The sequence below is a fragment of the Rhea americana genome, unplaced genomic scaffold, assembly GCF_003343005.1.
Source record: "Rhea americana isolate MKP2758 unplaced genomic scaffold, rheAme1 scaffold_36, whole genome shotgun sequence".
In the NCBI taxonomy this organism is placed as follows: Eukaryota; Metazoa; Chordata; class Aves; order Rheiformes; family Rheidae; genus Rhea; species Rhea americana.
In genome coordinates, this window is record NW_028186490.1 from 5486297 (window position 1) to 5511202 (window position 24906).

At 39.8% G+C, this 24906-nt stretch overlaps 1 protein-coding gene across 2 annotated transcripts in view; it reads left to right on the forward strand.

The window, feature by feature from the left end:
• Positions 1–1251: 1251 nt before the first annotated feature.
• Positions 1252–24906, forward strand: part of ANXA11 (annexin A11) — a 25342-nt gene continuing 1687 nt past the window's right edge. Inside the window, exons 1-15 of one of the 2 annotated variants that reach the window (XM_085312320.1) lie at positions 1252–1357; positions 8812–8913; positions 13154–13214; positions 14401–14513; positions 15020–15421; positions 15947–16034; positions 16414–16508; positions 16937–17050; positions 18201–18291; positions 18413–18492; positions 18610–18666; positions 19581–19674; positions 20399–20494; positions 22905–22963; positions 23649–23771. In XM_085312320.1, the coding sequence (XP_085168446.1) occupies positions 13163–13214; positions 14401–14513; positions 15020–15421; positions 15947–16034; positions 16414–16508; positions 16937–17050; positions 18201–18291; positions 18413–18492; positions 18610–18666; positions 19581–19674; positions 20399–20494; positions 22905–22963; positions 23649–23771 (1464 nt within the window). In that variant the 5' untranslated portion in view covers positions 1252–1357; positions 8812–8913; positions 13154–13162. The remainder of the gene's footprint in view (positions 1358–8811; positions 8914–13153; positions 13215–14400; positions 14514–15019; positions 15422–15946; positions 16035–16413; positions 16509–16936; positions 17051–18200; positions 18292–18412; positions 18493–18609; positions 18667–19580; positions 19675–20398; positions 20495–22904; positions 22964–23648; positions 23772–24906) is intronic. The other variant, XM_085312319.1, reaches the window with a different exon arrangement.

Below are 24906 nucleotides of genomic sequence, written 5' to 3' on the forward strand. Positions count from 1 at the left end.
ACAAGTGTAGAAAAGGAGGTTCTGAGACTGTTCCTAAAAATCCCAGAGGCAAAGGAGAGTTCATTCCTCCACCCTCCCTGCCAAGTTGTGTAACAGTGTTTCAGTGAGCAATGTTATTTAAATGAGTGTCTTGGAAAAAGAAATGTAACTGGAAAATGCTAGTCCTTTTTATTTTTCATCTTTATTATTTTGGTTTGTCTCCCTAAATGCTTCCATGTGAGCCATCTCACTCATCTTTAAAGAATGCATGTTAGAAAAAAGATGTCTATTGAAGCACTAATCTAGAAGTAGCTGCTTGTGCTAGAAAAGGTTAATGTTAAAACTCTTCTCTAAAATTCTTGTAGACTAAAATTAGCAGGATTACTTTGTAAGTGTTCCCTAGGATAAGGAAAACCACAACAGTCTACTGGGAAACCATGGCATGTACTAATGATGGGAGGTGGGTGAAGGTTTCCATAGCTCAAAGGGGTCCAGGAGTGTTTTCAGATGTTTTTTAAACTTTGTGGTGTTTCAGACATTCAGCTAACATAAGTAAGTAGTTTGCTGAAATAGCTAATGAAATTTCAAATGATGTAATTCATCTTAAAGTATCTACCGTTTTTTAGGAGGATGGATACTGGTTGTGTTTAAAGAGCTAAGAAGCAGGTGAACGTAATGCTGTTCTGATAATGCTGGAGACAGACAGGCTACTTGTGTTTTCTGAAGTATCCTAGGATTTCCTGATTAAAGAAGCCAGGTTTTGGTTCTCAGTCAGACGTTATACTCCGCACTCGTAAGGGCCTCCGGCCTGACGCGGGGCGCAGCTTCCTCGCTCTGCGCTTTGCAGCCCCGCGGGAGGGAAGAAGCCTCCACGTCCCGCGCCGAGCCGTTACTCGGGGTTCGCTTCTCAGTGAAGCGGGTTTCACTGGAAATCGCTGCTTTGTCGAACCTGCTTTGCGAAACACGCCAGCCTCAGTCTGCGCACAGAGAGCTTCATGTAATAAACATTTAGTTGAGAGCTGGTGTCTCACAACTAAAAACCTTTTAACATTAAAGAGTCCGTGGCCTTAGCTGCCTGTGCTGGTGCGCGAGGCGGGGCTCGAGCAGCAGCCGTTAGGGGAAAAACCGAGAAACGGGGTTTGCGGTGCGTAGCGGAGGGTCCCTCGGGCGGGCGGYGATAACGGCCCGAGGGGCGGCGGGCGGCGCCCAGCGCAGGCCCCGGCCCSGGCGTTCCCGAGCGCGGCCATTTCCCCGCCCCCGGGCGCTGAAGCCGGCGGCGGAAGGAGCCGCGGCTCCTCCTCCTCCTGCTCCTTCTSCTGCCGCCGCCTCGCAGCGCGCTCGGCCCGTGCGGGGAGGCGGCAGCTCCGGCGGACCCGCGGTAGGACCGGGGCGGCGCGGCGCGGCGGGCGGGCGGGGGCAGCGCCAGGCGTCGTTAGGGCCGCGGTCGGGGCGGCAGCGGCGGCGCGGGCGGGACCGAGGCCGAGCGGGACCGACGGCTCGTGGTAGAGCGCGGGAGCCGGCGGGGCGGTGTCTGCGGTGCCCGCGGAGGCTTTGGGAGGCTTTGGGAGGCGGGTGGTGACCGCCAGGCAGCGGGGTTGGCTCGGCAGGAAGTCCTTTTTGTTTTGCTCCTGCAGTGGCAGTCGAGCGTTCTGCGTGTATCCTCSGTTTATTTTGCAACCTCAGTTTTGACATGTGTGGCAGGAATGAACCGTAAGAGGGCAGTTTTGTCAGAACCCTTGTACTGTGGTTTTCAATACTGAACGTGCCTTTCTGCAAACTGCTTATAATGTRCTTTACATTTTCTTACGTTATATATTCTTAAGCCGTTATTACACTCCTGAACTATAATTTTATCTGAACTATTTTTAAAAATTAGTRTAAAGATCCTGCTATTCAAGAAAGAAGAGTTCTTTCCTGTTTCCATCTCCTTTCTGGAGAAGAAAGGCTGGGCAGTAGTGAGTGTCGTGTCTTGGGGTAGTTTTTCCCCCTGTCTGCCAGATTAATTGGAAGTTCCTTGAAGTCTTCTCCTGATAAAGATGAATCTGATACTGAATGGAGAATTGAAAGCAGTTCAGCAAAAAAGGGAAGACAGCTGTATTGACACAGGAGGATTGAGGTGAAGGTGTTGAAAGAAAAGAGGCTAACAGCAGGGATAGATGCCAGTACAACGTATTTTAATGAAGGAGCTTGTTACTGGGGTTTTTGTTTTGTTTTTTGCACCTAAAAGGCTGGCTGCAGCAGCAGGTTGTGGGGTTCATTCCTTGACCCCCTCGCCCCCAGTGCATAAGTATTTCCTGTGGGATGAATTTGTTATCTGCTGGAGCACATACGATAACCTCAGAGAAAGCGGGGCACAAAAAACGGTCTTAGCAGATCATTGCTAAGAGGGAGCATGTGAATGCTTAGCTGTTTCCCAAGAGCTATTTCTCTAATTTCGGTCTCCAGAGCTGTTGTAAGAGTCATGTGGACCACTGTCCTCCCACTCATGTAGCAGATAGCTTGCGCTGGGCACTTGCTTCCAGTCTCACCTGTGGCCTAGTCCCCTTGRTAGTTTTGTTTGGTTTTTGCCTTCCTGAAACTGTTTCTATATCTACTTTTATGACTGTTTCCCTCCACCACTTCAAACAAAGCACTGTATATAATACAGGACCTGGAGAGATTCAGGAAGACTTTGAAGGCCTACTGAGGTCTGTGGCTATGATGATACGTACCTTTCTCTTTGACCTCAGTATGAGGTCAGGAGTGAAAATATGTTTGTGAATCTAGGTTGAAAATTTCTAGAGTAGTCACCCCCCTCAGTCACRTGCTGTATCACTTCCTGGGCTTCTACTACTTAGTCTGCAGACATTTTGAACTGTGAAATTCTGTGAAATATCAGAAGTCACTGAAAGATGTAATGAAACCATGTTGGGATGGAGATATTTTAGARAGGTGTTCATGCGCTTAACAGAATATATAAAGGAAAAAATGTTGTAAAGACTGTAGTACTGGAGAGAAGCTTGAAATTGGAACTTGAATTGTTCTTATAATGTTTCAGTTTTTATGYACTGAAGTGTAGATGGTTCCCTTTCAGTTAACTGATGCCAGCTGTTCAGAAGCAGGTTTATCTGTACTATCGAGAGTACTTTTAAAACACTCAAATTTAGAATGGGAGAAGGCACAATCCAATGTCAAACTTGGTGGCCTGAGAATCCTCTGAGATGGCTGACAGCTTTTCCTGCAGCATTAGTTTCCTGCCAGTTTTGACCACAGCAGAGGCTGAGGGAGCTCCAGTCTTCCCTTCTGATTCCTGTGATGCAGTGTGTCTCCTTCAGCTCAAACAGTGCTGCTGCATAGGGAGTGGGACTAACCTGGTGCACAGGAGTGCTTCATGTGTGCAGCACAGCCTCATACCTGGGAGGAGAGTGCACTGGCATGTGGACAGAAATAAGACTGTCGTAAGGCAGAAACGTCTTAATTTGTCTTTACCATATCATCCAGCCCCTGAATAAGATATGTTTTGAAAGCTCAGCCAGTGGATTGCTCAGTTTAAAACGTCATGCTGATACTTAGTGCTGCGCCACTTATTTTGAACAGTTCCTGGAAGAAGGTCGGTCAGTCGATTTGTCTGTCGCGCTCTCAGGAGAACCTCACAATTGTGAGTGTAATTTGCACCTCTGGCAGCATGGGTGAATGAAGTGGTGGCATGAAATGAACACTTACGTTTTGTTTTTTTTTTCTGATAACTGCTTCAAACTATTGAACATTAAACTTTTTTTGCTTTAGTTCACTAAGATTTCCCACAAATGAGCTACTCTGTGAAATACCATAATTAGTATTTACCTATTTTGACTTAAAAACTGAAGGTGTAAACATGTTTCTAATATGGCATAATTTAGAATAGCATAGACCCTTGGCATTAGTTAGCTGAGAAAATAATTTGGATTATTTGTAGCATGARTGTTTATGCTACAGATTATTTTGTATGACATAACTACCTCATTTTATTATTGAACATCTCATAAACCTATTTTGATGTTTCTTGCTGTTGTGGTGTAAGGGAAGTGTCTGATGTCCATGTTGCCATATATATTTTGACCAACTGTATTGTAAATATTTTAAATAACATTGGAGGAGGATGCTATAAAAGGTAACACTTGGCAGGGGCAGAGGAGGAAGCTGAAATGAACTAATTCACTCCTGCGAATTACCATTGCATATGAACATCGAGAGCCTGTGCAGCTCATTTAAATTCTTTAAGGTTTATTGTCTTGAGTGTATATATCTAGAGAATGATAAATAAACTCAAGAGGTTTGTGGTCTTCCCAGGAGAGTGTGRAACAGTATGTCAGGGAAATAAATATTCAGCCACAGAAGCAGGATCTACACGATAATGAAAAGCTACTGCTGATTGATAGGGGCACACCAGCTTTTTCTCTCTCACGTTTTCTGTTATTTGGACCCTAAAGACAAGGGCCTGCAGAAATAAGCACATAAGTATGTTTCATTCTGTTCTACTATTTGCCTTTTCTGTGATTCGGTGCTAGTGAATGACATTTCATTGCCATTTCTGGCAGTCCTGGTTCTATGTGCAGCTAGAATGTGAGTTTGGTCTGCTTCCCATTTGGTCCTGGCCCTCTGTGAAAAGTGTGGATCTCAAGTTGATGACCTCTGGCATAACAGATGCCAGCTATTGTGTGATTTCTGCTGATCTTTAAAGAATTTTGTCATGACGTGGCTGAATTTCCTGTTACCTTAGAATTAACCTTTGTTAACATTGGTAGGCTTCTGAAGTCTTCTGCCCTGCACTAGCCAATAAAAGCTAGCAATAAAAGGCACAGGTTGTAAGTCAAAAGAGTGAGTCATCTGTGAAATTCCTTGAGAACAAGGTGACCTCCAGAAGTCACTTCCAATCTAAATTATTCTGTGATTTTATGAAAAACAGATTTTTTTTTTTAACTGGCTTCAGATACAGTCAAAGCAATTGTTGGAGAGTCTTGCTTTGGTCATGTGTTTTCGTGTGTTTCTCTCTTTTATGGAGAAGAGTATCCAAGGTGGTTCAAATGACTCTTCAAGTAATGCTTGACAGTATAAAATACGTGAAACAGGCTGGTAAGGCTGTAACATCATGGTCTGTGCTTCGGTCACTGAGCATTATCGGTCACACATTTTCTTAATACTTGTGCAGCTTAATTGTGGCTTGTGGGTCTAACTGTTGAAAATCTGCTCACTCAGCTGCTTTTTATTGGACATTGTGTCACTTTTTTGCTCTGCCTTTTTTTGACCAAGATTTGTCAGTGGTGCCTTTCTTGGTGGTCGTGGTGTTTTTGTTTTCCCCACTGTGTCTGTCCAAGCAAGTAAAAAAAAAAATTGTCTTCCAAGAAAGTAATAATATAATAATATTATCAAATTAGTAGTACCATCAAATATGGCAATGCTTTCTATCTATAACATCAATAGGCAGTTCAAGTCCTAGCTTAAACCTACCTCTTTCCTTCATTTTTGAGTTTGTTTCTGCTTTGCCATCAGTTCATAGCTTTTTAATACCTTGTTGTACAGAATGAATGATGTATTACCACTTTTTAAATAGCATTTTGAATGAAGACTGAAAAAGGTTCCTAAAGAGAAACTATGAAAGCTATGTTCTGTGCAAGAGATGCTTCCTGAGTTTGACTGACAYGAAGTGAAGTACATTAAATCTCATTGGAATGGAAGCACATTCTATTGGATTATTTTTTCCTACAGAGGAAGCTAGCCAGGGAATCATTTACTCAGAAAACTTAAGGGAAAGCCATACCGCAGGACTTCTTATCTGACAAGATGAAGAATATTACACCTTGCATACTGCAGTCAGTGCATAAGCAAGACAAAAATAAATCCTGCTCAGACTGGGCTTAAATAACAGTTAGCTAGAACAGTGCTGAGTGTGGCTTGTCCTTGTCTTATGAAAGTACAGTGTGGTGGATGCCTCAGCTTCTCTGCGGTAAGTATCTGCAGATACTTACGCTGCAAGGTGGTAAGTTCTGTTGCGCTGATTTCATAATCAGCGATCAGTGTCAGAGCGGGTTCTGCTTTTTGTACAGAGGAGCTCTGTAATTTATAGCTTTAGGCAACCTTCAGTACTAGATCCTGGTAATTAATCTGGAAGAATAGTAATGGCTAATGATTTAATGTTACTCAGTATTCTGTGGAATAATTAAACAAATTAAACAAATGATTTTGAATAAATACGGGTTATGATCTTTTCAACCTTTTTGCCCTCAAATTATTGGAACTTGGCATTTCTGGAGATTAAACACTGAAAAGCAGCTATTAAATAAATATCAAAAATGTACATGGATCTACTTGCTGAGCGTATTTCTAATGCTACCTTGAAGCAGAAGTTTTCTGATGGCCTTATGATTTTATTTACTTCTACCACCATTATATAATTTGTATTTTTGGTATAAATACCTTCAGCTGCAGTCCTTTTCTGCTGTGCCTTGCAGGATCTTATTTTCAAGATTCCTATTGAAAGTACATTGCAGATTTCATCTCTTATAAACAGGTCTCCTACCGTCAAGTGCCTTAGGGGTTCCATCGTGCAACGTGAAGATAGACAGTGATGTCCACTGTGGTAGTAAAACCTCAGATATTTGTTTAGAGTTCTAGGGTGTACCTCAAGGGTTAACGCTGAGAAAGAGGAGAGGAGCTTGAGCATGTTTTCTGTAGTTTTTTTTCAAGGCACTCCCTCTTTCTGCCTTTTTTTCCCCTCCTCTTGTGCATTACTATTTTAATGGCTGAGCAAACAAAGACCTTGCTGTTCACGCATCCTCCCACACACACTGTTTGTGTWACAGGGTGGACTTCTGAATCTTGCTTCCCCTAGCTTGCGTCATCCCTTTATTGTAAGCAGGCAAGTGTCACTCATCATTCACAGCTTTAGGAAGATGTGGTAGATGGTAGTGGAAGAAAAGTTGAGCAGGTAGGTACAGAAGACGGARTGGAGACAGGCTTGTAGGAACGGTTGGGAAGGTTAACTGAGAGAGGTAAGTATTTGCTAAGGTAGGGAAATGGCCTACAGAGACTTGCTGAAGTGCAGAAAAGGTGGTGATCACAAGTTTGTGAAGGTGAGAAGTTCGTGTTTTTGTGAATCTATTTTGCCTGGAGTCAAACTGATGTGGGAGAAATTCCACTTGAAAACACTTGGATAACTATAGTATTCAAAAGAAGAAGTGCAACATTTTTATGTATAGTGATTTCTTCCCCCAGCTTTAATTGCTAAAGGTTCCCTTAATTTCTTTGGAACTAAAAAGGAATGTTCCATATGGGATTAAAAGCAAACAAATCTCATAAGAACTCTCATCCCACTCTCTCCTTTTCTCTGCCCCCCACCCTAATTATCGCAGACTTGTTTGCCTTAATTTTTAAATGATTCAGGTGAGAGCTTGAATAGGAGGATATGTTGGTAATAAATGCATATAATTTAGTGTTATATCTAAAGGCTTATTGAAAAAGCGTTTTGTTATTTTTCAGTGTTCTGTTCATTATTATGTTTGCACATGAAGTAAAAAACAAAACTCCATTATGTTTACACATGAAGTTAAAAAAAAATCATTTTTATGCTGTAATAATTGCAATATCAGAAATGTACACTTTGGGACTAATTTAAGCAGGAGCATTATGCCTGCTAGGAATCTGACCAAAACATGTTTTTATTTGTAGGTTTTGAGGGACTGGGTAATAATTGTTCTTTTTTAACTTTGCCAGAAGTATTACAACAATATTTATGCTCTAAATTTTTTTTCATATTATATATGCAAGGGTTATGTCATTTTGTAAATAGTAAAGCTGCATTGTACTGATGTCAAAGTATTGGAAACAGAATCTACTGTGTTTTCTCCTCTTTGTGTATTTCAAAAGATAACAGTAGCCAGAGATATTTTCTTGTGGTTGTCTGTCAGGTTCACCTCACCTCGGGAGCAGAATGCTAGGAGAAAAAGACAACAGAGTATCTGAGTATGGTAAAGCCCTGGAACGTGTCAGGTTTTATTATGCAGAGCAAGTTAATATGCAGCAGGGATCCAAACCGCCGGGCTGTTTTCTCTTCATTTTCTGAATTTACATGTGGCCTTTTGCTCCTTCCGTGTACTCATGACTGCATTGTACTCCTAAGCAGACCTTGCTGTGGTGGCATTAGCAGCAGTGGGCGGGTGGGTGCTGCCTGCACATGCCGGCTGGCGGGAAGGGTGCTGGGCAGGCTGGGGTCAGTGCCCCCCACCACACATACACATTTGTTGCCCCTTCCCGGAGGTGTGGTGTGGGGCTGTCTGCTCCTCCGTACCTGGGGGTGCCTGGCACAATCCCCGCCACAATAGCGCACCCAGGATCAGCCCTTAGGAGCATGCAGAATTGCCAGCAGGAAAGAAAGAAGCTGTCTGCRCTTTTTTCCAGGAGAGGAAGAGAACATGTTTTTTGCCTTCAGCTTTAATCAGAAATGTTAAATAACGTTTTGTTTCTAGGCCTTATGAGTTGGGGTCTTAACAGTTTGTATATGAAAGTAGATGTGTGTGCAACATGTATCAGTAACAGCTAGCATTGCCTTCMGCTATTATTATTCCCCTGGGATAAGAATATTTTGCGAGTGGTATTTGAATGAGTTCAGAGTCACAGAATGGCTGAGGTTGGCAGGGACTTCCGGAGATCATCTAGTCCAACCTCCCTGCTCAGCAGAGTCACCTAGAGCATGTTAGACAGGGTTGCATCCAGGCRGGCCTTGACGATCTCCAGAGAAGGAGACTCCACAACCTCTCTGGGCAACCTGTSCCAGKGCTCTGTCATTCTCGCAGTAAAGAAGTTCTTCCTTGTGTTCAGGTGGAGCTGCCTGTGGTTCAGTTTGTGCCTGTTGCCTCTTGTCCTGTCACTTGGCACCGCTGAAGAGAGTCCAGCCCAATCTTCTTGATACCCTCCCTTAAGGTATTTGTAGACACTGATAAGATCCTCTCTTACAGAGTTATATGATCTGAATTTGAGTYTACCTTTAAAGTGTTCAGCTTTGTCATGTTCTGTAAAGTTACTGTGAAATGCAGTGGCTTTTCAAAGATCTCTGGGTTAGAATATTGTTTCTTTAGAGTGTTGAAAAAGATCTCAGGTAGCTGCTACCCTATTTTTATGCACTTTGTATTTTGCATCAGAGAATATTTACAAATGAAATCCATTATCTTGGTGAACAGAAAGAATGTGGATTTCCCCCCCCCCCCCCCCAAGATCTAGCTTCTAGCATTACAAATGGACAGAAAAAACAAATCTTAACATAGGAGGAGCCTCAGACACTCCCAGAAAAATCAGCTGCATCTGCCTGTCTCTGTGTGGAGTTTGAGCTCCCGTGAGTATATTGCACAATAATTATGTCTTGTATTGCGGACTTGATGCTGTAGGTTTTACGCACTAAAATGAAATAGAATTTAGGCACTTGGAGAAGGGCTTATATAACCAACAGCTACTTGTCCCAATAAGGAGTTGTACTTTTCACAATAAACTCTACCCTCTCTGAAGCAGAATAGTGGTATTTTTACAGATAGTGCTATTGTTTTAAACCTTTTAAGAGTTCACTCTAGAACCAGCTTAAACCTTGCAAAAAGGGTAATTACAATAACGTTAGCACAAATGTGATAACTCTCTTTTGCTTTCTGTACTGAGATATTACTTCATATTGTTAGAAATGCTTTGACATCTTTTCTTTTTTTCTTTTTTTTTTCTTATGATATATTAGCCATTCAGGAGTATCATTAAGGGAAATAAAGCAAAGTGTGTTTTTTGGGGGTTTCTTTTGTTTTAAGCATTTTAAGCTCTACTATAAGGTGGAAAATGACAAAAAAACGGAAAAAAAGTACTTTCTCGGTGTATTAAATATATTACATTGTTGGATCACTACTTAATATTTAGATTAGGTGAGATTTTTGTGCTGGATAAAGGGCAGGAAACTTCAACTTTGACTCATGGAGTTTCCCTCAAATCCTGCCAGCTGGTCAGAATTAGATTTGTTCTTGGTGTGAGATTTGAATTTAAATCTCCTCTAATTTCCATGTTGCATTCTGTGGATGTGGACCATGTGTGTTGTTTTCCCCTGTTCCTATCATCTCTTCCTATGTCCTACCAGGGACTGAGAYGGAGCTGCGCGCTTCAAAGGCTGTTACTGGTGTCCTGAAGATAGTGACAGTGCTTGTAAATTAGGTGGTGAAGGTGAAGCAAGCTGATGATCTTAGGGAATGATTAATGGAAAAAATCTGAGCTGGAGACTGTTACTATAGTAACCCTTTAACAAATAAGCTTGATTACCCTCAATGTGCCAATATATTCAGGGGAAGAGATTTAGCCATACCTGTATGCGCTTCAGCCTAGTGAGGTAGATCTCACGAAAAAGCAAGAACTAACCAGAAGCAAAATGAYGTGGGTGGTGCCACATTTCAGCCCTAGCTTCTGTAGAATGTACACCCAAAAAATAACAGTAAAACATCACAAGGGCCTAATCTGTTTGGTTTTTTTCAAAAAGCAGTAAAATAGTTAAAAGACACCAGGGTACAGCAGTTAATCTGTTTTGCATGTCTTACAGTGCAGTAAGATTTTCTTTAAAATAGGTCTTGCATAAAATCCAGACTCTGAATGCTCAAATATTTATTACGTGTCAAGACAATATGCTGCAGATATTTGTGCAATCTGCAGCTGGCTGTGGAGTTCAGAGAGGCTGTGTTAGGTGCTGGGACACCTGAGGTGGTTCCAGGTGTGGTTGGAGAACTACAAATGCATATTAGTTGAAACTACTGTCTTTGAAGATGGAAAATCAGTGTCACAGAGGTGTTAGTGGGGCCTTACAGGAGCTGGTTATGAGCCTGTTAATCCATGGCCTGTTTTTCAGGAAGAGTGTGCTGCGGGAAGGCAGGGCAGAGGCCTGGTAATCTACGCTTGCTATGTTCAGTTCTGTGAAGATGCTGTTGAGTTCACTGCAAATTAAGAGGGTTTTCATGAACATTTCAGGTTTTGCTGAGTATTTTACACATCATTCTTACTGACTTTGGTTGTTTTCTGAATGTGGGAAATTATGCTTTTAAAATCAGGAAAATGTCTTCCTTGTTCAGATTTCTGCCAGCTGCATTTGTCTTTCTCTGCGGCTGTGGTCAAGTGTTGAGTAGCAGTAGACATACCAGCAAGTGTGATGGCTACCCTGCAACTATAACCCRTTGTTGACTTGCAAAGGATGTTTGACTTCTACTGTCAAACATTAGTTACTACTAGAACCCTGGACTGAACTCAGGATAATGAAGTTTCTCCCTGCCAAGTCACTGGTCTAAGTCTGTAGTGAATGGGCGCTCTTAAAGTTTGAGCTGTTTGTCCTCTTGAGCCTGATGGTAGATCTATGTGCCTATTTGCAAATTCTTTAAATTCCACAATGTAAAGCCCTTACTTTTCCTTACTACCTCCAAACACCCGTGAGGTGATCTGTGTTGTTTTGTTTCAAGTCTTGCAAGAGTGGCAGAAGGGAATGGAGCTTGCCTGTGCTGCAGTGACTACCTCCTGCAGACTGRGCTAGGGCTCTGTAGCTGAATAGCAGCCTACTGTGGTACCTCAGCCATATAAGTGTTTTCATACTTAGAGCCAGTYTTTTGTGTGCATGTTGATACAACTGTTCCCAACCTATCAGCCATTGCAAGCAGAGAAAGAATGCAGAGGAAACAGCTGTGAAATGAGGGATGCAGTATGATTTTTTTGCAGCAGCAGCTTGGAAAAATAGCAGTGATCATTTTAAAATTAATTTGGTGTGATTTCTGTATATTGATTTTCATGTTTCTGTTGTAATAAAAAAATTATACGAAGCAGAAATAACGCTAAGCCACAAAATTCAGGTTGAGTATTTCATAATTGTATTTTCCTTTATTAAAAAAAAAATCCCATTCCACTGTTATGCAAAAGAGCCATGTAAGCCAGAAAAGGRAGTTAAAACGGTTATACAAAAACACCTGACCCCTCCCTCCACACACATGCTTAATTCCAAAACATAGCAAAACAAGCCAGATGCAAAAGGCAATGAATATCCTGAAAAATGAAGCAATACGTTTACAGTTAATTTGTTGAGAGGCTGCTTGCTTCTCAGCAGTGGAAGGAAGTAGAATTCAAAAGCAAAAGGTTTTCTTGTTTGGGGTATTTTTCCTTGCAGTTGGTGACATTTTAAGGGAGGTAGGTGAAGATGGCAGTGTGGGCAGCTGTTGAAATTAAACAAATTAAACTACATCRTTTAGAGTATAGATCACTGTGAATGTAACCAAGTATCTAAAGTGGTTTTCTGTTTCTTACTGCCAGTAAAGCTTTACTGAGTCTCTCGACTTTCCGAATAGATTACAGYGTAAGCAACTGTGGTGAGAGACAAACCACCTTCCAGTTAGTGGTCTGCATAGCCCAACGCCTTCAGTGCTTCAGGGGACAGAAGAGAAAAGGATACTGTTTGCACAGTAGTGTTAAAAATAGACTGGGGGTTGTCGCTAAAAATAACTGTGAAAAAGTTGAAGTAAAGATTCATTGCACACTTTCTTAATTTGGAACAAGCTCTTTGGGATACCTTTACCATTCTTCCTGATAGTTATTCTGTTTAAAATAAATGTTTCTGCAGTCTGGAAAATTGTTTTAGTAYGGTATATAACTGTCCTTCCCATTTGACGCTCCACCCTTATTTTGGACAACAAAGTACTATGCACTTCCGTGCTGATAGATACGCTGTCGACTTTGAGATATCCAGTTTGTTCTAGTGCTCTTACTTTTCTGTAAACTCTTTGCATTTTATAGCAATACTGTAGGCATAAAATATATCCTTTCAGCTTCTTGGTCTGACCTTACATTTGTGCAGACATTTGCATTTAAATGCCATTCAGCATTTCTCATAAAATTACCTATTTGAAGACGTAGCTTGTTTTTCAGCTAACTTTCTACTCTCGATTAATAAGACTGGCTGCTCTGTATCGGTTGCAAACTGGTTGATACTTTAATAGAGCAATAAAGCTTGTTTAAGTGATGCATCCGTAACAATGTAATAGACAAAGTGAGTTTATGTTGGGCAGAGATGTCTAAAATTTGCTGACAGGCTACTGCAAAATTATTCCCTGTTAATTTTATATGATACAGTTAGTGAAGCATTACAGAAAATAATTTTATCACATGCTTTTTTCAGATCTTTGCAATGAGTTACCCTGGTTATCCCCCAGCGGGTGGATATCCGCCACCAGCCCCAGGTAAACTGTTTGGATGAAGTAAATGTTAAATTACAGTGGTGGTTTTTCAGGAATGGAAAGGTGGAATGAATATAAGAACAGGAGTCTGGAGGGGTTTCTTGACTCATTGAAGCTTTCTGTGCTCTTTTAAGTCCCATTTTATCTTGACCAGAGATTCTTGGTATTCTAATTTATGTAAGATGGATGCTCCACCCTGTGCCTATATAAGGTCCATCTGTCTTAGGCTAAGAACTTTGAACTAAGAGATGGTCTTCATTTTGGTCAAGATTAATAAATGTCAAGKAAGTGTCCTGTTAGTAGTACTGAGTCATGAAAGCAACTGATGAGGAAAATGAGTATATTGAAGCTGAGAAATCAGTTGCACAATTTAAGACCTATATCMCCCCCCCCCCAAAAAATGGGGCTTTTATTTATGATGTTATCCCTAATTCACTGATCTTAAGCAGACAGCTGCATGTGGAAGAGACATGGCTGTTAAAGAGGATGTTAGTTGCGATAATATAACATTAATGAAGTATATAACTAAAAAGTTCACTCAGATACCAAATGGTAGTTGTTGATAATGAAAGCACAGAAAGAAAGGGCTGGAGTTGCATGTATCTGGCAAAGTGTGGAGTTGTGGAAGCTAACTCAGAAATGGGAAGCAATGTAGCCAGATTAGCCTGAGAAAATAAATCCTGTTTCTCAGCAGGGTGTTCTAGCTCAGGTAGACTGCTGTGCTGACAAGGCTGTACAGCTGTGCGCAGCCGAGTTGTTTATTGCTTGAGCCTGTGTAAGTGTACTGTTCTGTGCTCTGTACTAAACTACCAGCCTAAAATGAGCCAATAATATCCTTTCTGTTGGAACACTCAGATAATTTTATGCACTATTAAGAGAAACCTTTCTCTATACAAAATATGATGTTGACAGTATTGACTTGCAAATGTCAGTCACCTTCAAATATGTTTAGAGTTATTAATAATAATAATAAAAAAAAATTTATAGATTCAGTGATAGCTACCATGACTGGGAATATCCAGTGAAGCCTCTCTTTGTACCGTAACAGGACTGCAGCTATGYACCTCTTCAATTTTCCTCTTTCCAAACTGCCAATGTTTAACAGACTTTACATTAGAAATGTAAGTAATAAGAAATAGATTTAAAAATGTATAGTTTCTTGTTTCAGTACAGCTGTTTTTGATTTCAGGTAGCAATCCTTGGGGTGGTGCTGCTTATCCACCTTCAAATCCACCTCCAATTGGTCTGGACAACGTGGCTGGCTATGCTAATCAGTTCAATCCAAACTACATGGCTGGGATGGTGAGTTCAACTCCGACTCAACTGCAAGGATGTGTTTCTGTCATTGCAACACAGTAGTTTATTACAGATGTAGTTTGTATTCTTCATAGAACTGTACGGACTTGATAAAAAGAAATGACTGTGTAAAGCCAGGCCCTTATGTTCAGTGTTGAGAGTTCAATGTCATCTTTTGAAGAAAATAGGTACCACAGCTATTCCTTATTTTAGGAAGGTAAACCACTACTTATTTTTTTTATTATTTTTTTTAAGAGCTTAGGTTCAAAAGCCATGGGTATAAAAGTAACATAACTTGGCTTTTACTGTGCAGAGGAATACTGAGTATCCATTATTAAAATATTCATGTTGGCAAATGTAGTCTAGGTTTTCCTTCTTACTTGGCTTTTGGCCTGTCTGAATAGTAGTGCGTGTGTTGAGGTATTTTTATGCTTGTACTGTGTTAAACATATTATTGAAACTCAACCCTTTTTACACCTTACTGTCTCTTGCTTTATTGCCCRTCATTGCAGGCTTCTAATATGGCAGGGACCTTTGGAGGGACAAATGTACCACAAGGCATATATCCTTCAACACCTGGGGGTTATCCTCCAATCCCTCCAGGTGGCTTTGGGCAACCTCCATCGGGACAGCAGCCTTCTTATGGAGTGTACCCTCCACCTGGAGGAAATCCACCATCAGGAATGCCGGCTTATCCAGGATACCCAGGTGGTCCTGTGCCAGGCCAGCCCATGCCACCTCCAGGTCAACAGCCAATGAGCTATCCAGGGCAACCACCAGCAACTTATCCAGGGCAGCAGCCCATGCCATCACCAGGACAGCAGCCAATACCAAGTTATCCAGCAGGCCCATCTGTGAATCCTCCTATGCCTTCTTACTCAGGCTCTGCAGTGCCTGCAGTCACTCCTGGAGCAGTAAGAGCATTCAGTGTTTTTAAAATGTGACTCTGTGTGTTTTTGTTTTTGTACGTTTTCTTTGTGCGTACAAGAGTAGCTCAAGCCTGAAATTCAAAACACAGGCATGAGAAAAAATTTGACGGGGGGGGTGAGGAGGGTGCAGGAGAGAGAGAGAATCTTTTCCAGCAGTATAGGCTAACATTAAAATAAATGCTATTTGACTGCATTAACCCAAGAAAAGGATTTTGAAGTGAATTTGAATTTCATTAAATTTGCCTTCCCTAAAATCAGGTATTTCCATTTGTACGTACAGTTTATTAGACTTTATTTAATAGGACAGCAGATTTAATATCAGGGAACTTCTTTGACTYTGTATTTTCTCATAATTTGAGTACAGAAATGAATGAGCTCTTAAAGTTCTGTTTAGTTTCCTTTGTTACCTCTCTAACAAAAAAGAAAATTRTTAATAGTGGTTATCTTCTTTAAGTTGTAAAATAAAGTCTTGTTCCAGTTTAATATGCTACTCAATTTTGTATGATTTAGCGTGGAAACCGAGGCACAATCACTGATGCACCAGGATTTGATCCTCTGAAGGATGCAGAAGTCTTGAGGAAGGCAATGAAGGGGTTTGGTAAGCAGTCTGTGGATTTACATTTCAAGTTAAAAGTAGTATTGTAACTTTAACTCAGCACTGCTTTTCTCTGTTGCTGCATGTATACTGGAATACATATACCACTGGGGTAGTTCCCTCATGGTTATTGTTGGTCTGAAGAATTATTGGTATTGAATTTAGGCATAAACAGCATTAWAAGTTTGATACATTTTTGTTCTCATTGTGGTTGGGAGTAGATCTGCAGTTCTGTGGTCAGACACAAGAAGGAGATGCAGTAGGTGCATTAAAGGTGCATGTGCGCTTCAGTTGGGATTAGCAGAGGTAGGATACCTATAATAGAAAGCTGAGTCATCACATGACATGCACATGCTCATCCTGTGTCTATGTACATATACAGGAACTGATGAGCAGGCGATTATAGATTGTCTTGGAAGTCGTTCAAACAAACAACGACAGCAGATCATGTTGTCCTTCAAAACAGCTTATGGAAAGGTAAGTGTATTATGAGCACAGATGGAAGAAGAAATAGGGCCTACGTTCCTTAAAAAAAAAAAAAAAAAAAGTTCCCTGTAGGGAAGATGATTCACATGTCATAGCCAGTTTAGGGTTATGATTTTATCTACTCTTGACATCCATGCAGCGCTTCAGATGAAATGTATGAAATGTATAAAGTTGTTTCTCTGCTAAAGTTGCTTTGACCTTTKGTCTGTGCAATCTATTTAATTTGAACTTAATTATCTAAAATTTTTGGTAGTTTTTGTTTGTTTTAGCATCATTAAATGAAATAGCTTTACTTTGTGGACATGTTATTGATGCTTACGTATACAGACTTCCGGTTAAACTGCATGATTTTGGTCATCATATTTGTCAATTGTAGTCTTTATGCATTTCTTCTTTCCTTTTTTTTTATTTCTCATTAGGATTTGATCAAGGATCTCAAATCTGAGCTATCAGGTAACTTTGAGAAAACAATCTTAGCAATGATGAAGACACCTGTCATGTTTGATGCATATGAAATCAAGGAAGCTATAAAGGTTTGTGTATGAGATTTAAATTTAAAAGATGGTGAAGATATTTTAGGTGAAACAATTTTTGGTAGCCGTGTAGAAGTTTGAACTTAAACTCCACTCCTTCCAGATATTCAGCCCACTATATGACTGATCTGTACCCCATTTCTTGGAGATATATGATAGTAGAACTAAGAAAAATTTTTGTGATAGATTATTTATCTAAACGTAAAGACTGGTTTATTGGTTTGTGATAAAACAAAAATATAAATACAAAAAAAAGGTCAGAAATTAAGTTCTAACGTAGTCCATGAAATTCATTCATTGCATGGTCTTGAGCCATCCACTGAAGCAACTCTCTTCCAAGATACACTGTGAGCACCTTCATTACTGGGTTTTTCCTTTGAGCTCTGATGGCTCTGATTATCAAAGTGCTCAACTTAGTTTGCAATGCCTTTACACTCCCTGCTCAAACGTACCTCTGAAATCTAGATTCCTAAATATTTTGAGTGGGATGTACCTTCTTGCTTGGTTTCCTTGACCTGTGAAGGGTGTTTTCCTAATAGGCATTTCTAAGGTACCACGGAAGTATTAGATACTGCTCCTCTTTACAGCAGTAAGATGGAGTTGTAAAAAATTAGTTTTTTCTTAATAAAAATGGGTTAAATGGTTGGGGTTTTTTTTTTTTTTGAGATGATGTTTAAATTAAGCTTAAGTAAACTCTCCATTACGGAGTCACTACACATATTTAAATGTTTTTTGGCTGTTCTTTTGAAAAAGCTAGGATGATGAAGTAACATTAGCTTCATTGTGATTGTGAATAATAGATTGTGAAAAATAGATTGTTAATAGATTGTGAAAAATGCCTGTTAAAATCAACAAGTTCTTCAATAGATAAAAACAATTGCTTCTTAAAAAGCCTGAAATCTAGTGTGAAGGATGACGTTTTAAAATGAAATTTTTTATTGATAAAGCAAACAGTTCATTAAAATAATATCTTTGCCTGGAAACTTCTGTTGTAAGTAACATTTAAAGTACTCACTTTGACTCCTCTTATAACAAGTTGCTATTCAAATTGTGCTTGGTTCTACAGCTTTATCACATTTCTCTYATACTAGGTTGAAAAAGTAAAATGAGTATCTGAGGAGTATATGTTTTTCTGTTTGCTTTGTTTCAGGGCGTTGGCACAGATGAGAATTGTCTCATTGAAATCCTAGCTTCTCGCAGTAACGAGCATATCCAGGAACTCAACAGGGTCTATAAAGCAGGTTAGATTTGTCACTGTCCCATCAGATTTTTCTTTCTCTTCTTTTTAATCACTGACTACTGATGGGAATTTAGGAAATGAGCAGGGATATGTGATGATTCACGATTGTGACTCTCTTTCAGAATTTAAGAAGACTCTAGAGGAAGCAATCAAAAGTGACACATCTGGACACTTTCAGAGGCTTTTAATTTCACTTGCTCAGGTACTTGCATGCAGAGTTTCTTGAGTTTGAGTTTCTTGGGTTTTTTGTTTTATGCAATTTTTCTTTATTTTTTGTGAAGCCCACCAGCACAACTTTTGTACCTCTAAATTCTTTCAGGGAAACAGAGATGAAAGTACAACTGTTGACATGTCTCTCGTCCAAAGAGATGTACAGGTCAGTAGGAAATTCATCATAATTTGTAATTGTAATCAATTCAATACACTGTAATTTGAGTATGTAATTCCTACTTGCTCTTTCTTTTGGACAGTGTGGCTTTTCCTGGTATAGGGCTTATATGTTTGTGCATGGGAGGGACATTAGCCCTAACAGAGCCAYGCAGCTCCATCACAGAGATGAAGCTTGTGAGAATAAGTTTTTACCCTCATTCCATCAGCTCATTTGCTTTTCCAGGTTCTGTTGGGTGACTCTGTGCTAATAACAAGGCATAACAACTAAGTCACAACTCTAAAGTGAGATTTGGATTGATGTGCATGTGGAGGAAAAGTTAATATATTCCACACCCTTTGCCTGAAATCTAGGGAACTCTAGATCTCAGCAGCAAGTAGGGCACTTGGATATAGTAACTTTTATGTTACTTTTTCAATGGATTCTAATTCACCATGCAGCAAGGAGAAAAAGAAAGCACTGGATCATTTCAGGACATGGCTGTCATATGAATAGCARTGCTATTAGCTTTCTGTAGGGTATGCCTCAGCCCAAAGTTGAGAGGAAAGATTTGAGCACCTCAGATCATATATAGAGGTGTGGAAAAGAGGCTGGACACAAACTCTGTTAGGAAAAATCAGGTTTTCAGCTCCTTAACTACTTTTTTTCCTCTAGAGTAATGTGGAGCTCTTGTTTTTGGCACTTAATGCATCAGTAAGCTAAGATGACTACAAATAAAGCTCCTAGTGTTTGTATGAAGACTAGAGTTAGTTGCTGCTTACTGCTTGCTTCCTGTTTTCCAGCAGTATTTGGAGAAAGCAATAAATATGAAAGGAGGAGCAGCTGTACGAAAATGAATCGGTAACCCAGCTTTCCAGCCTGACTGCATAAGTAATGAAGTGTGAATTCTTCTCTGTGTTTAGGAGTTGTATGCAGCTGGAGAGAACCGTTTAGGGACCGATGAGTCCAAATTCAATGCCATTCTGTGTGCRAGAAGCAGGGCCCACCTCAGAGCAGGTAATGGTGTCCTGAGCGCTCTGTAAACATCAGCTTTATTCAGTTGTTTTTAATGATAAAAATGCATAACAGTTCTGTGCTCGAGTTCTGCTATCTGTTAAATGGGAGTAACAATACTTTGATGTAAAGGAGGGTGAACTCTGCTGATGGAAAGGACTACACAAGAGCTGTGTATTATGGTCTGATCTTTCTTAAAGATCAGGGCCAGTAGAAGTCATATTTGTTCAAATGTTTAAATGTTACTCTGATAAAAGACTTACGGAGTTAGACTTGGTGTAATTTTGCATGCTTATGTGTGTACAAGCACACCTGCGAAGATGCCTCATCTATCCTCTTTTTTTATTGCTAGTGATAGCATGTTACATCAGTCGATAGTGATGGAAATGTGGATAGYGGACGTAGGGGAAAATCTGAATGATGTTATCTCAATTTTATTGACAATTAAAACTTTCCTAGGACAATTTCACTATTTCCCTTACTGCAGTGACTTGACAAGTTCTTTAAAAACAAGCAAGGAACTAGACAAGGTAGAAAGAGCATGATGACATTTAAATGAAATAACGTGGTTGATACATTAGTATTAATCTTGGAGATTTTAAAGTTTGTGTGAGCATACTATGGCATCAGAGAAAGTTGGGAAGTGTGAATGAAATAAAGCATCTGGCATGCACCCATACCATTGCTTTTGAGACCAACTCCTGAAAATTTTCCCTTTCCTTAACAGTCTTCAGTGAATACCAGAGGATGTGTAACCGGGACATTGAGAAAAGCATATGTCGTGAAATGTCTGGAGACCTGGAAAAGGGCATGTTGGCAGTAGGTATGTGCCATCTTAGCAATTCCATTCCTGGTGTCAGTACTGGGATTGGCTCTGATGATTGTATCCATGACACCAGCTGAGGCTGTTGCTCGTAGTGATAATTTCGGTTTTGTGCTTTTTTTTGTTGACCTTTCATGTAAACTTGCCAATGGTTAATAGATCAGAGCGCTTAAATTACCTCAGAATGACAGATGAGGCTTTTGCTTCAGGCAGCAGTTGGATTTAAATTTCACATGTTCAATTTTGAATGTTAAACTGGAGAGAGATTATTAGTAACTGTACTTGGCATTATTTTAAAAAATGAAAACTTGTACCAATCACTGAGTAGATAAGGATGGGATGTATGAGACAGTTTTGGAAATCAAGCAAAATATAGGCATTAATCTCTTATTTTTAGTAGACAGAAAGCTTAAATTTGGTTTCAGAGAGGTTGATATTTTCCCTGGTTTACAGCTTCATTAGATCTTTCTTCATAAATGCCCCAGTACCTCTGAAGAGCAAAGACTTACCTCAGGTCTCCTGTTGTTCCTTAAAATGTAGTCACTGGTTTCTATAGGGTGTGGACAAGGCCCTGAGTCCTTGTGCTGCAGTTTTATTTGAAATAGTTTATTATAGATAAAATTTTGGATCTCCCTCTCTCTGGATCGGTCAGTCAGTCTGTCTGTATGCTGTATGTCTGTCTGTCTGGGTCTCTCTGTGACAAAGCCACAGATTCTTTTTCGTGGCAGTTTTTAGCACAGTCTTGCAAAATGGGCATCAATTTTGAAAACCTCAGTTTTCACACCTATCTTGTGCCTATGTGGGCTATGTAACTGTTTTTCTTACTTTTCACTGCTTCACCAGGCTGTCACTGAAGCGACCTTTTAATGCTCCAGACTGGTCCAGCTCTGGTGATGYGGTATATTGTCTTACCTTTTCTGGGATTCAGAATTTGTCAAATCAGTCAAACATCAGTGTTAGAAAACCAAAGTTGCAGAACAGAAATAGTGTCTCGTGCTTTTAGAAAACGATCCCCTCAGTAAAGAAACTGTCAAGAGTCTTGATGCTAACAACTATCCTATATGAGGAAATCCTTTCTCTGGCACTTTGACTTCAGCGGAGCTTTGCAACGTATGACATTCCAAGTGGACAGAGGTGCAGAACTGGGACTGTAACATGCAAACAAAACAATAGCTCTTTTTAGAAAGAATTGTTGTTAATGTTTACTGAATAACTTCTTTATTAATTAAACTTTAATTACATATATCGGTTGATGCCTTCAGCATTATTTGTTCTGTGCACCTTATTTTCCTGAAAACGATTTTTCTAATTGAAAATATTTGATTTTGCTTTCTTTAAAGCTCTCTGGACTGTATAAATGGTAATTTACAATAATATTTCCAAACATACTAAAGTGCAAGTGTGTTGTTTTATCTGAATACAGTGATCAAGAAATGGACATTTTGTGTTTTGTTGCTTGTTTTGAATTGGTTTGTACATATCATTGACAACTGTTTATGTGTTGACCTGCTATTTCCCATCTACATTTTTCCTTACAATCCTTACAAATTACTTTTTCTATATAGAATATGCATTGCTGTGAAATACAACAGGTTTGCTCCTTTTGTTCTATCTTGGTCTTAGTGACTGCTTTTCATACCTTTTTCTGCCATAAAATATGAGACACAAGTGTGGTTTGTTTTCTGTGTAATTTTCTTCAGCTTGCATGACTGTTCACTTGTATCCAACTTAGGATCAATGTATAGATTTTAATTCTGATGATTAATGAAGGATTCTCTTATTATTCTGATTAATATAACTTTGATTTTATTTGGATTTTGGTCTTTCAGATATCTAATAAACAGTGCTAACTAAATTTTAGAATTCAATCATTAAATATAAGTGTGTCAAGAATTTTTCAGAAGTCTTGATGAACTTTGGCTAATAAAATAAAGGTGAGGTTTCTATCATAGGTAGCTGCTTTACTTGTGCTAGGACGCAGCTGTGAATTCAAATCATGCTTTGCAGATATGTGGCCTAGACTTGTTTAATTTAAGAAAAAGCCAGTAGTGCCTGTGTTCTCCCTCAAGCCCTCTGCCCCTCTCCTCCAGTCCCTCACTCCCTTTCAGAAATAATCGGATCATGAGACTTAAAAGAGTCATCATGGCTGCTTCACATTAGAGAGTTTCTGGCAATTAAAAAGTTTGCTATGAGCTACCAAGTGTAGTAGGTTCTTTAACTGTTTTACAACTACCGTTCAGATTAAAAGTCATTTCAGTGGCTAGCTGAAGGAGTGGAAGCTGCAGAATATCAAATGTTTGTTTATGTAAAATTTAAAGCTCTTGTCTGTCTAAGGCAAGTTCAAAAARCAACTGTAAGTTTTAAACTGAGTAACAGTACCTAATTTCTATAATACTGTTTATTTTTGCAGTTAAGTGTCTCAAGAACACACCAGCTTTTTTTGCAGAAAGACTGCAGAACGCTATGAGGGTAGGTGCTTGTGACAAGATGCATTAACTTAGTATGTTTTTTAATATGCATGTMCTGCTCATTGAAATGAATTGTACAGCTACCTTGGAAATAATAAAAAAAAAATCACTAACGAACTGAAAGTATTTAAATTTTTCAGTGAGTAGAAGGCTAATAAGATGCAGTTGTTATGACAGACTGGAAAGATCTAGCTTATATTGAAGTGATATGTACAGCCATATGTTAGAAAAGGAAAGTCTTCACTTTAAAACACTTAATGTTCTTAAATCACGTTGAAATTGATATCTTTTTAACTAGAGGCRTCTACCCAAAGTAAGTAAATAGGCCATTAAACTCACCAGACTTTCCTTGCTCCTTGCMCGTAAAGGGTTCATTGCCCTTACTCCTTCTTATACTGGGCTTGTGCAGAGAAATAACTGAGTGTCTTAACAGTRAATATTTAATTCATTAGAGCTTGATAAGCCAAATTCTGTTCAAGCTTGTTGAATTGAATTGGATGAGGTTATGCTAGTAAAGAGTTGGTCTTCTGTGGGTGTGTCTTTTGGGTGMTTTTTGCTTTTTTAGGGAGGTGGTGATGGCATTGTTTTGGGGGAGGGGAGTTGGGGTGTGTGTTTTACAGTTGTGCTGTATCATACAGAATTTTCACACATTAATGTATTACATTGTTGTATTTTGTTTGTTTCAGGGAGCAGGAACAAAAGACAGAACTCTGATTCGAATTATGGTGTCACGCAGTGAGATTGACCTGCTTGATATACGCGCAGAATACAAGCGGATGTATGGGAAATCCCTCTACGCAGATATCACGGTAAGATTTCAGAGTTCTTGTTTTCCCTCCTGTGGCTTCCTTTTTGCTAGTAGAATATGGATCCTTACACTGAGTAGCTGTTATTGCACTCAGTGTAACTGACTCTGGTTTGCTGATCTGTCAGGAGAGTAGAGGTGGAAGAGCTATCGGGTGGACAGCGCTTGCTTTTGTGTGGGGTTGAACGAGCTGGAGATGGGAAAGAACCAACAGACAGGAAAGGAAGGGTAGTTGGTCCAGAGAGGTTTCAGAGACATGGATTTAGTCTGGTCTCTGTTCCATTCTCCACATACGGCTCTAGAAATCACTTAATCCTCCAACTCCTTAGTTGATTTTGAATAAATGATACTGCTCTAACGCATGTATGTTGAAGGAGTTTAATGCTCTTACATCTTTTTAAAAGGCTGTACCCTCTTCCTTGGAGGGAGGAAATTTTGAAAATAAGTAAAATTTACTGTAGCGTCCTCCTCCTTGGTAGACAAGATGTGAAGTTACTTCACTCTTTATAGCTATTAAGAGCTGTAGCAATAGTCAAGAGGATGCCTGACCAACAGAGTGTTAGAGCTGGAGGAGTGAGTGGTGCTGCTTTCGTGTGCTGCTTATGTTCACTTTGTAGTGAAGATGCCAAATCTGCCTAACCCCTACTTAATCCTTCTGCTCTTGGCACTGATCAAAGGGATGCAACTCAGTGGTGACCAGTGGAAACCTGGAAAGGTAGTGAAGGATATCCTGTGTGCCAAAAAGTCTTGATGTGGGTCTTCTACTGGTAGTCACACGGTCACTCTGCCTATGGGACACAGGATGTACTTGCAGAAGTCTTCTGCAAGCCTGTGTCTCTGGGATAAAGATGTTCTTCTGCTACAGCAGTTATGTGCCTTGTAACCACCAACATGTAATGAAAGCAGAAGTGAGACATCACTTGAAAAGTTTAATCATTATGAAATAATTTTACAGTTCAGAAGTATGAACTGGTAGTTCCCATTTACTGGGCTGAAATTATTCAAAATGTGGTTTTGGTAAACATAGAACTTGCATGTGCATGGTGATGCGCATGTAAACCCCACAACTTTCTTCCACAGAAGCAAAGCCGAAATATCCTTGGAAAGAACGTTTTTCAATTCTTATCTCTTTTTTTTTT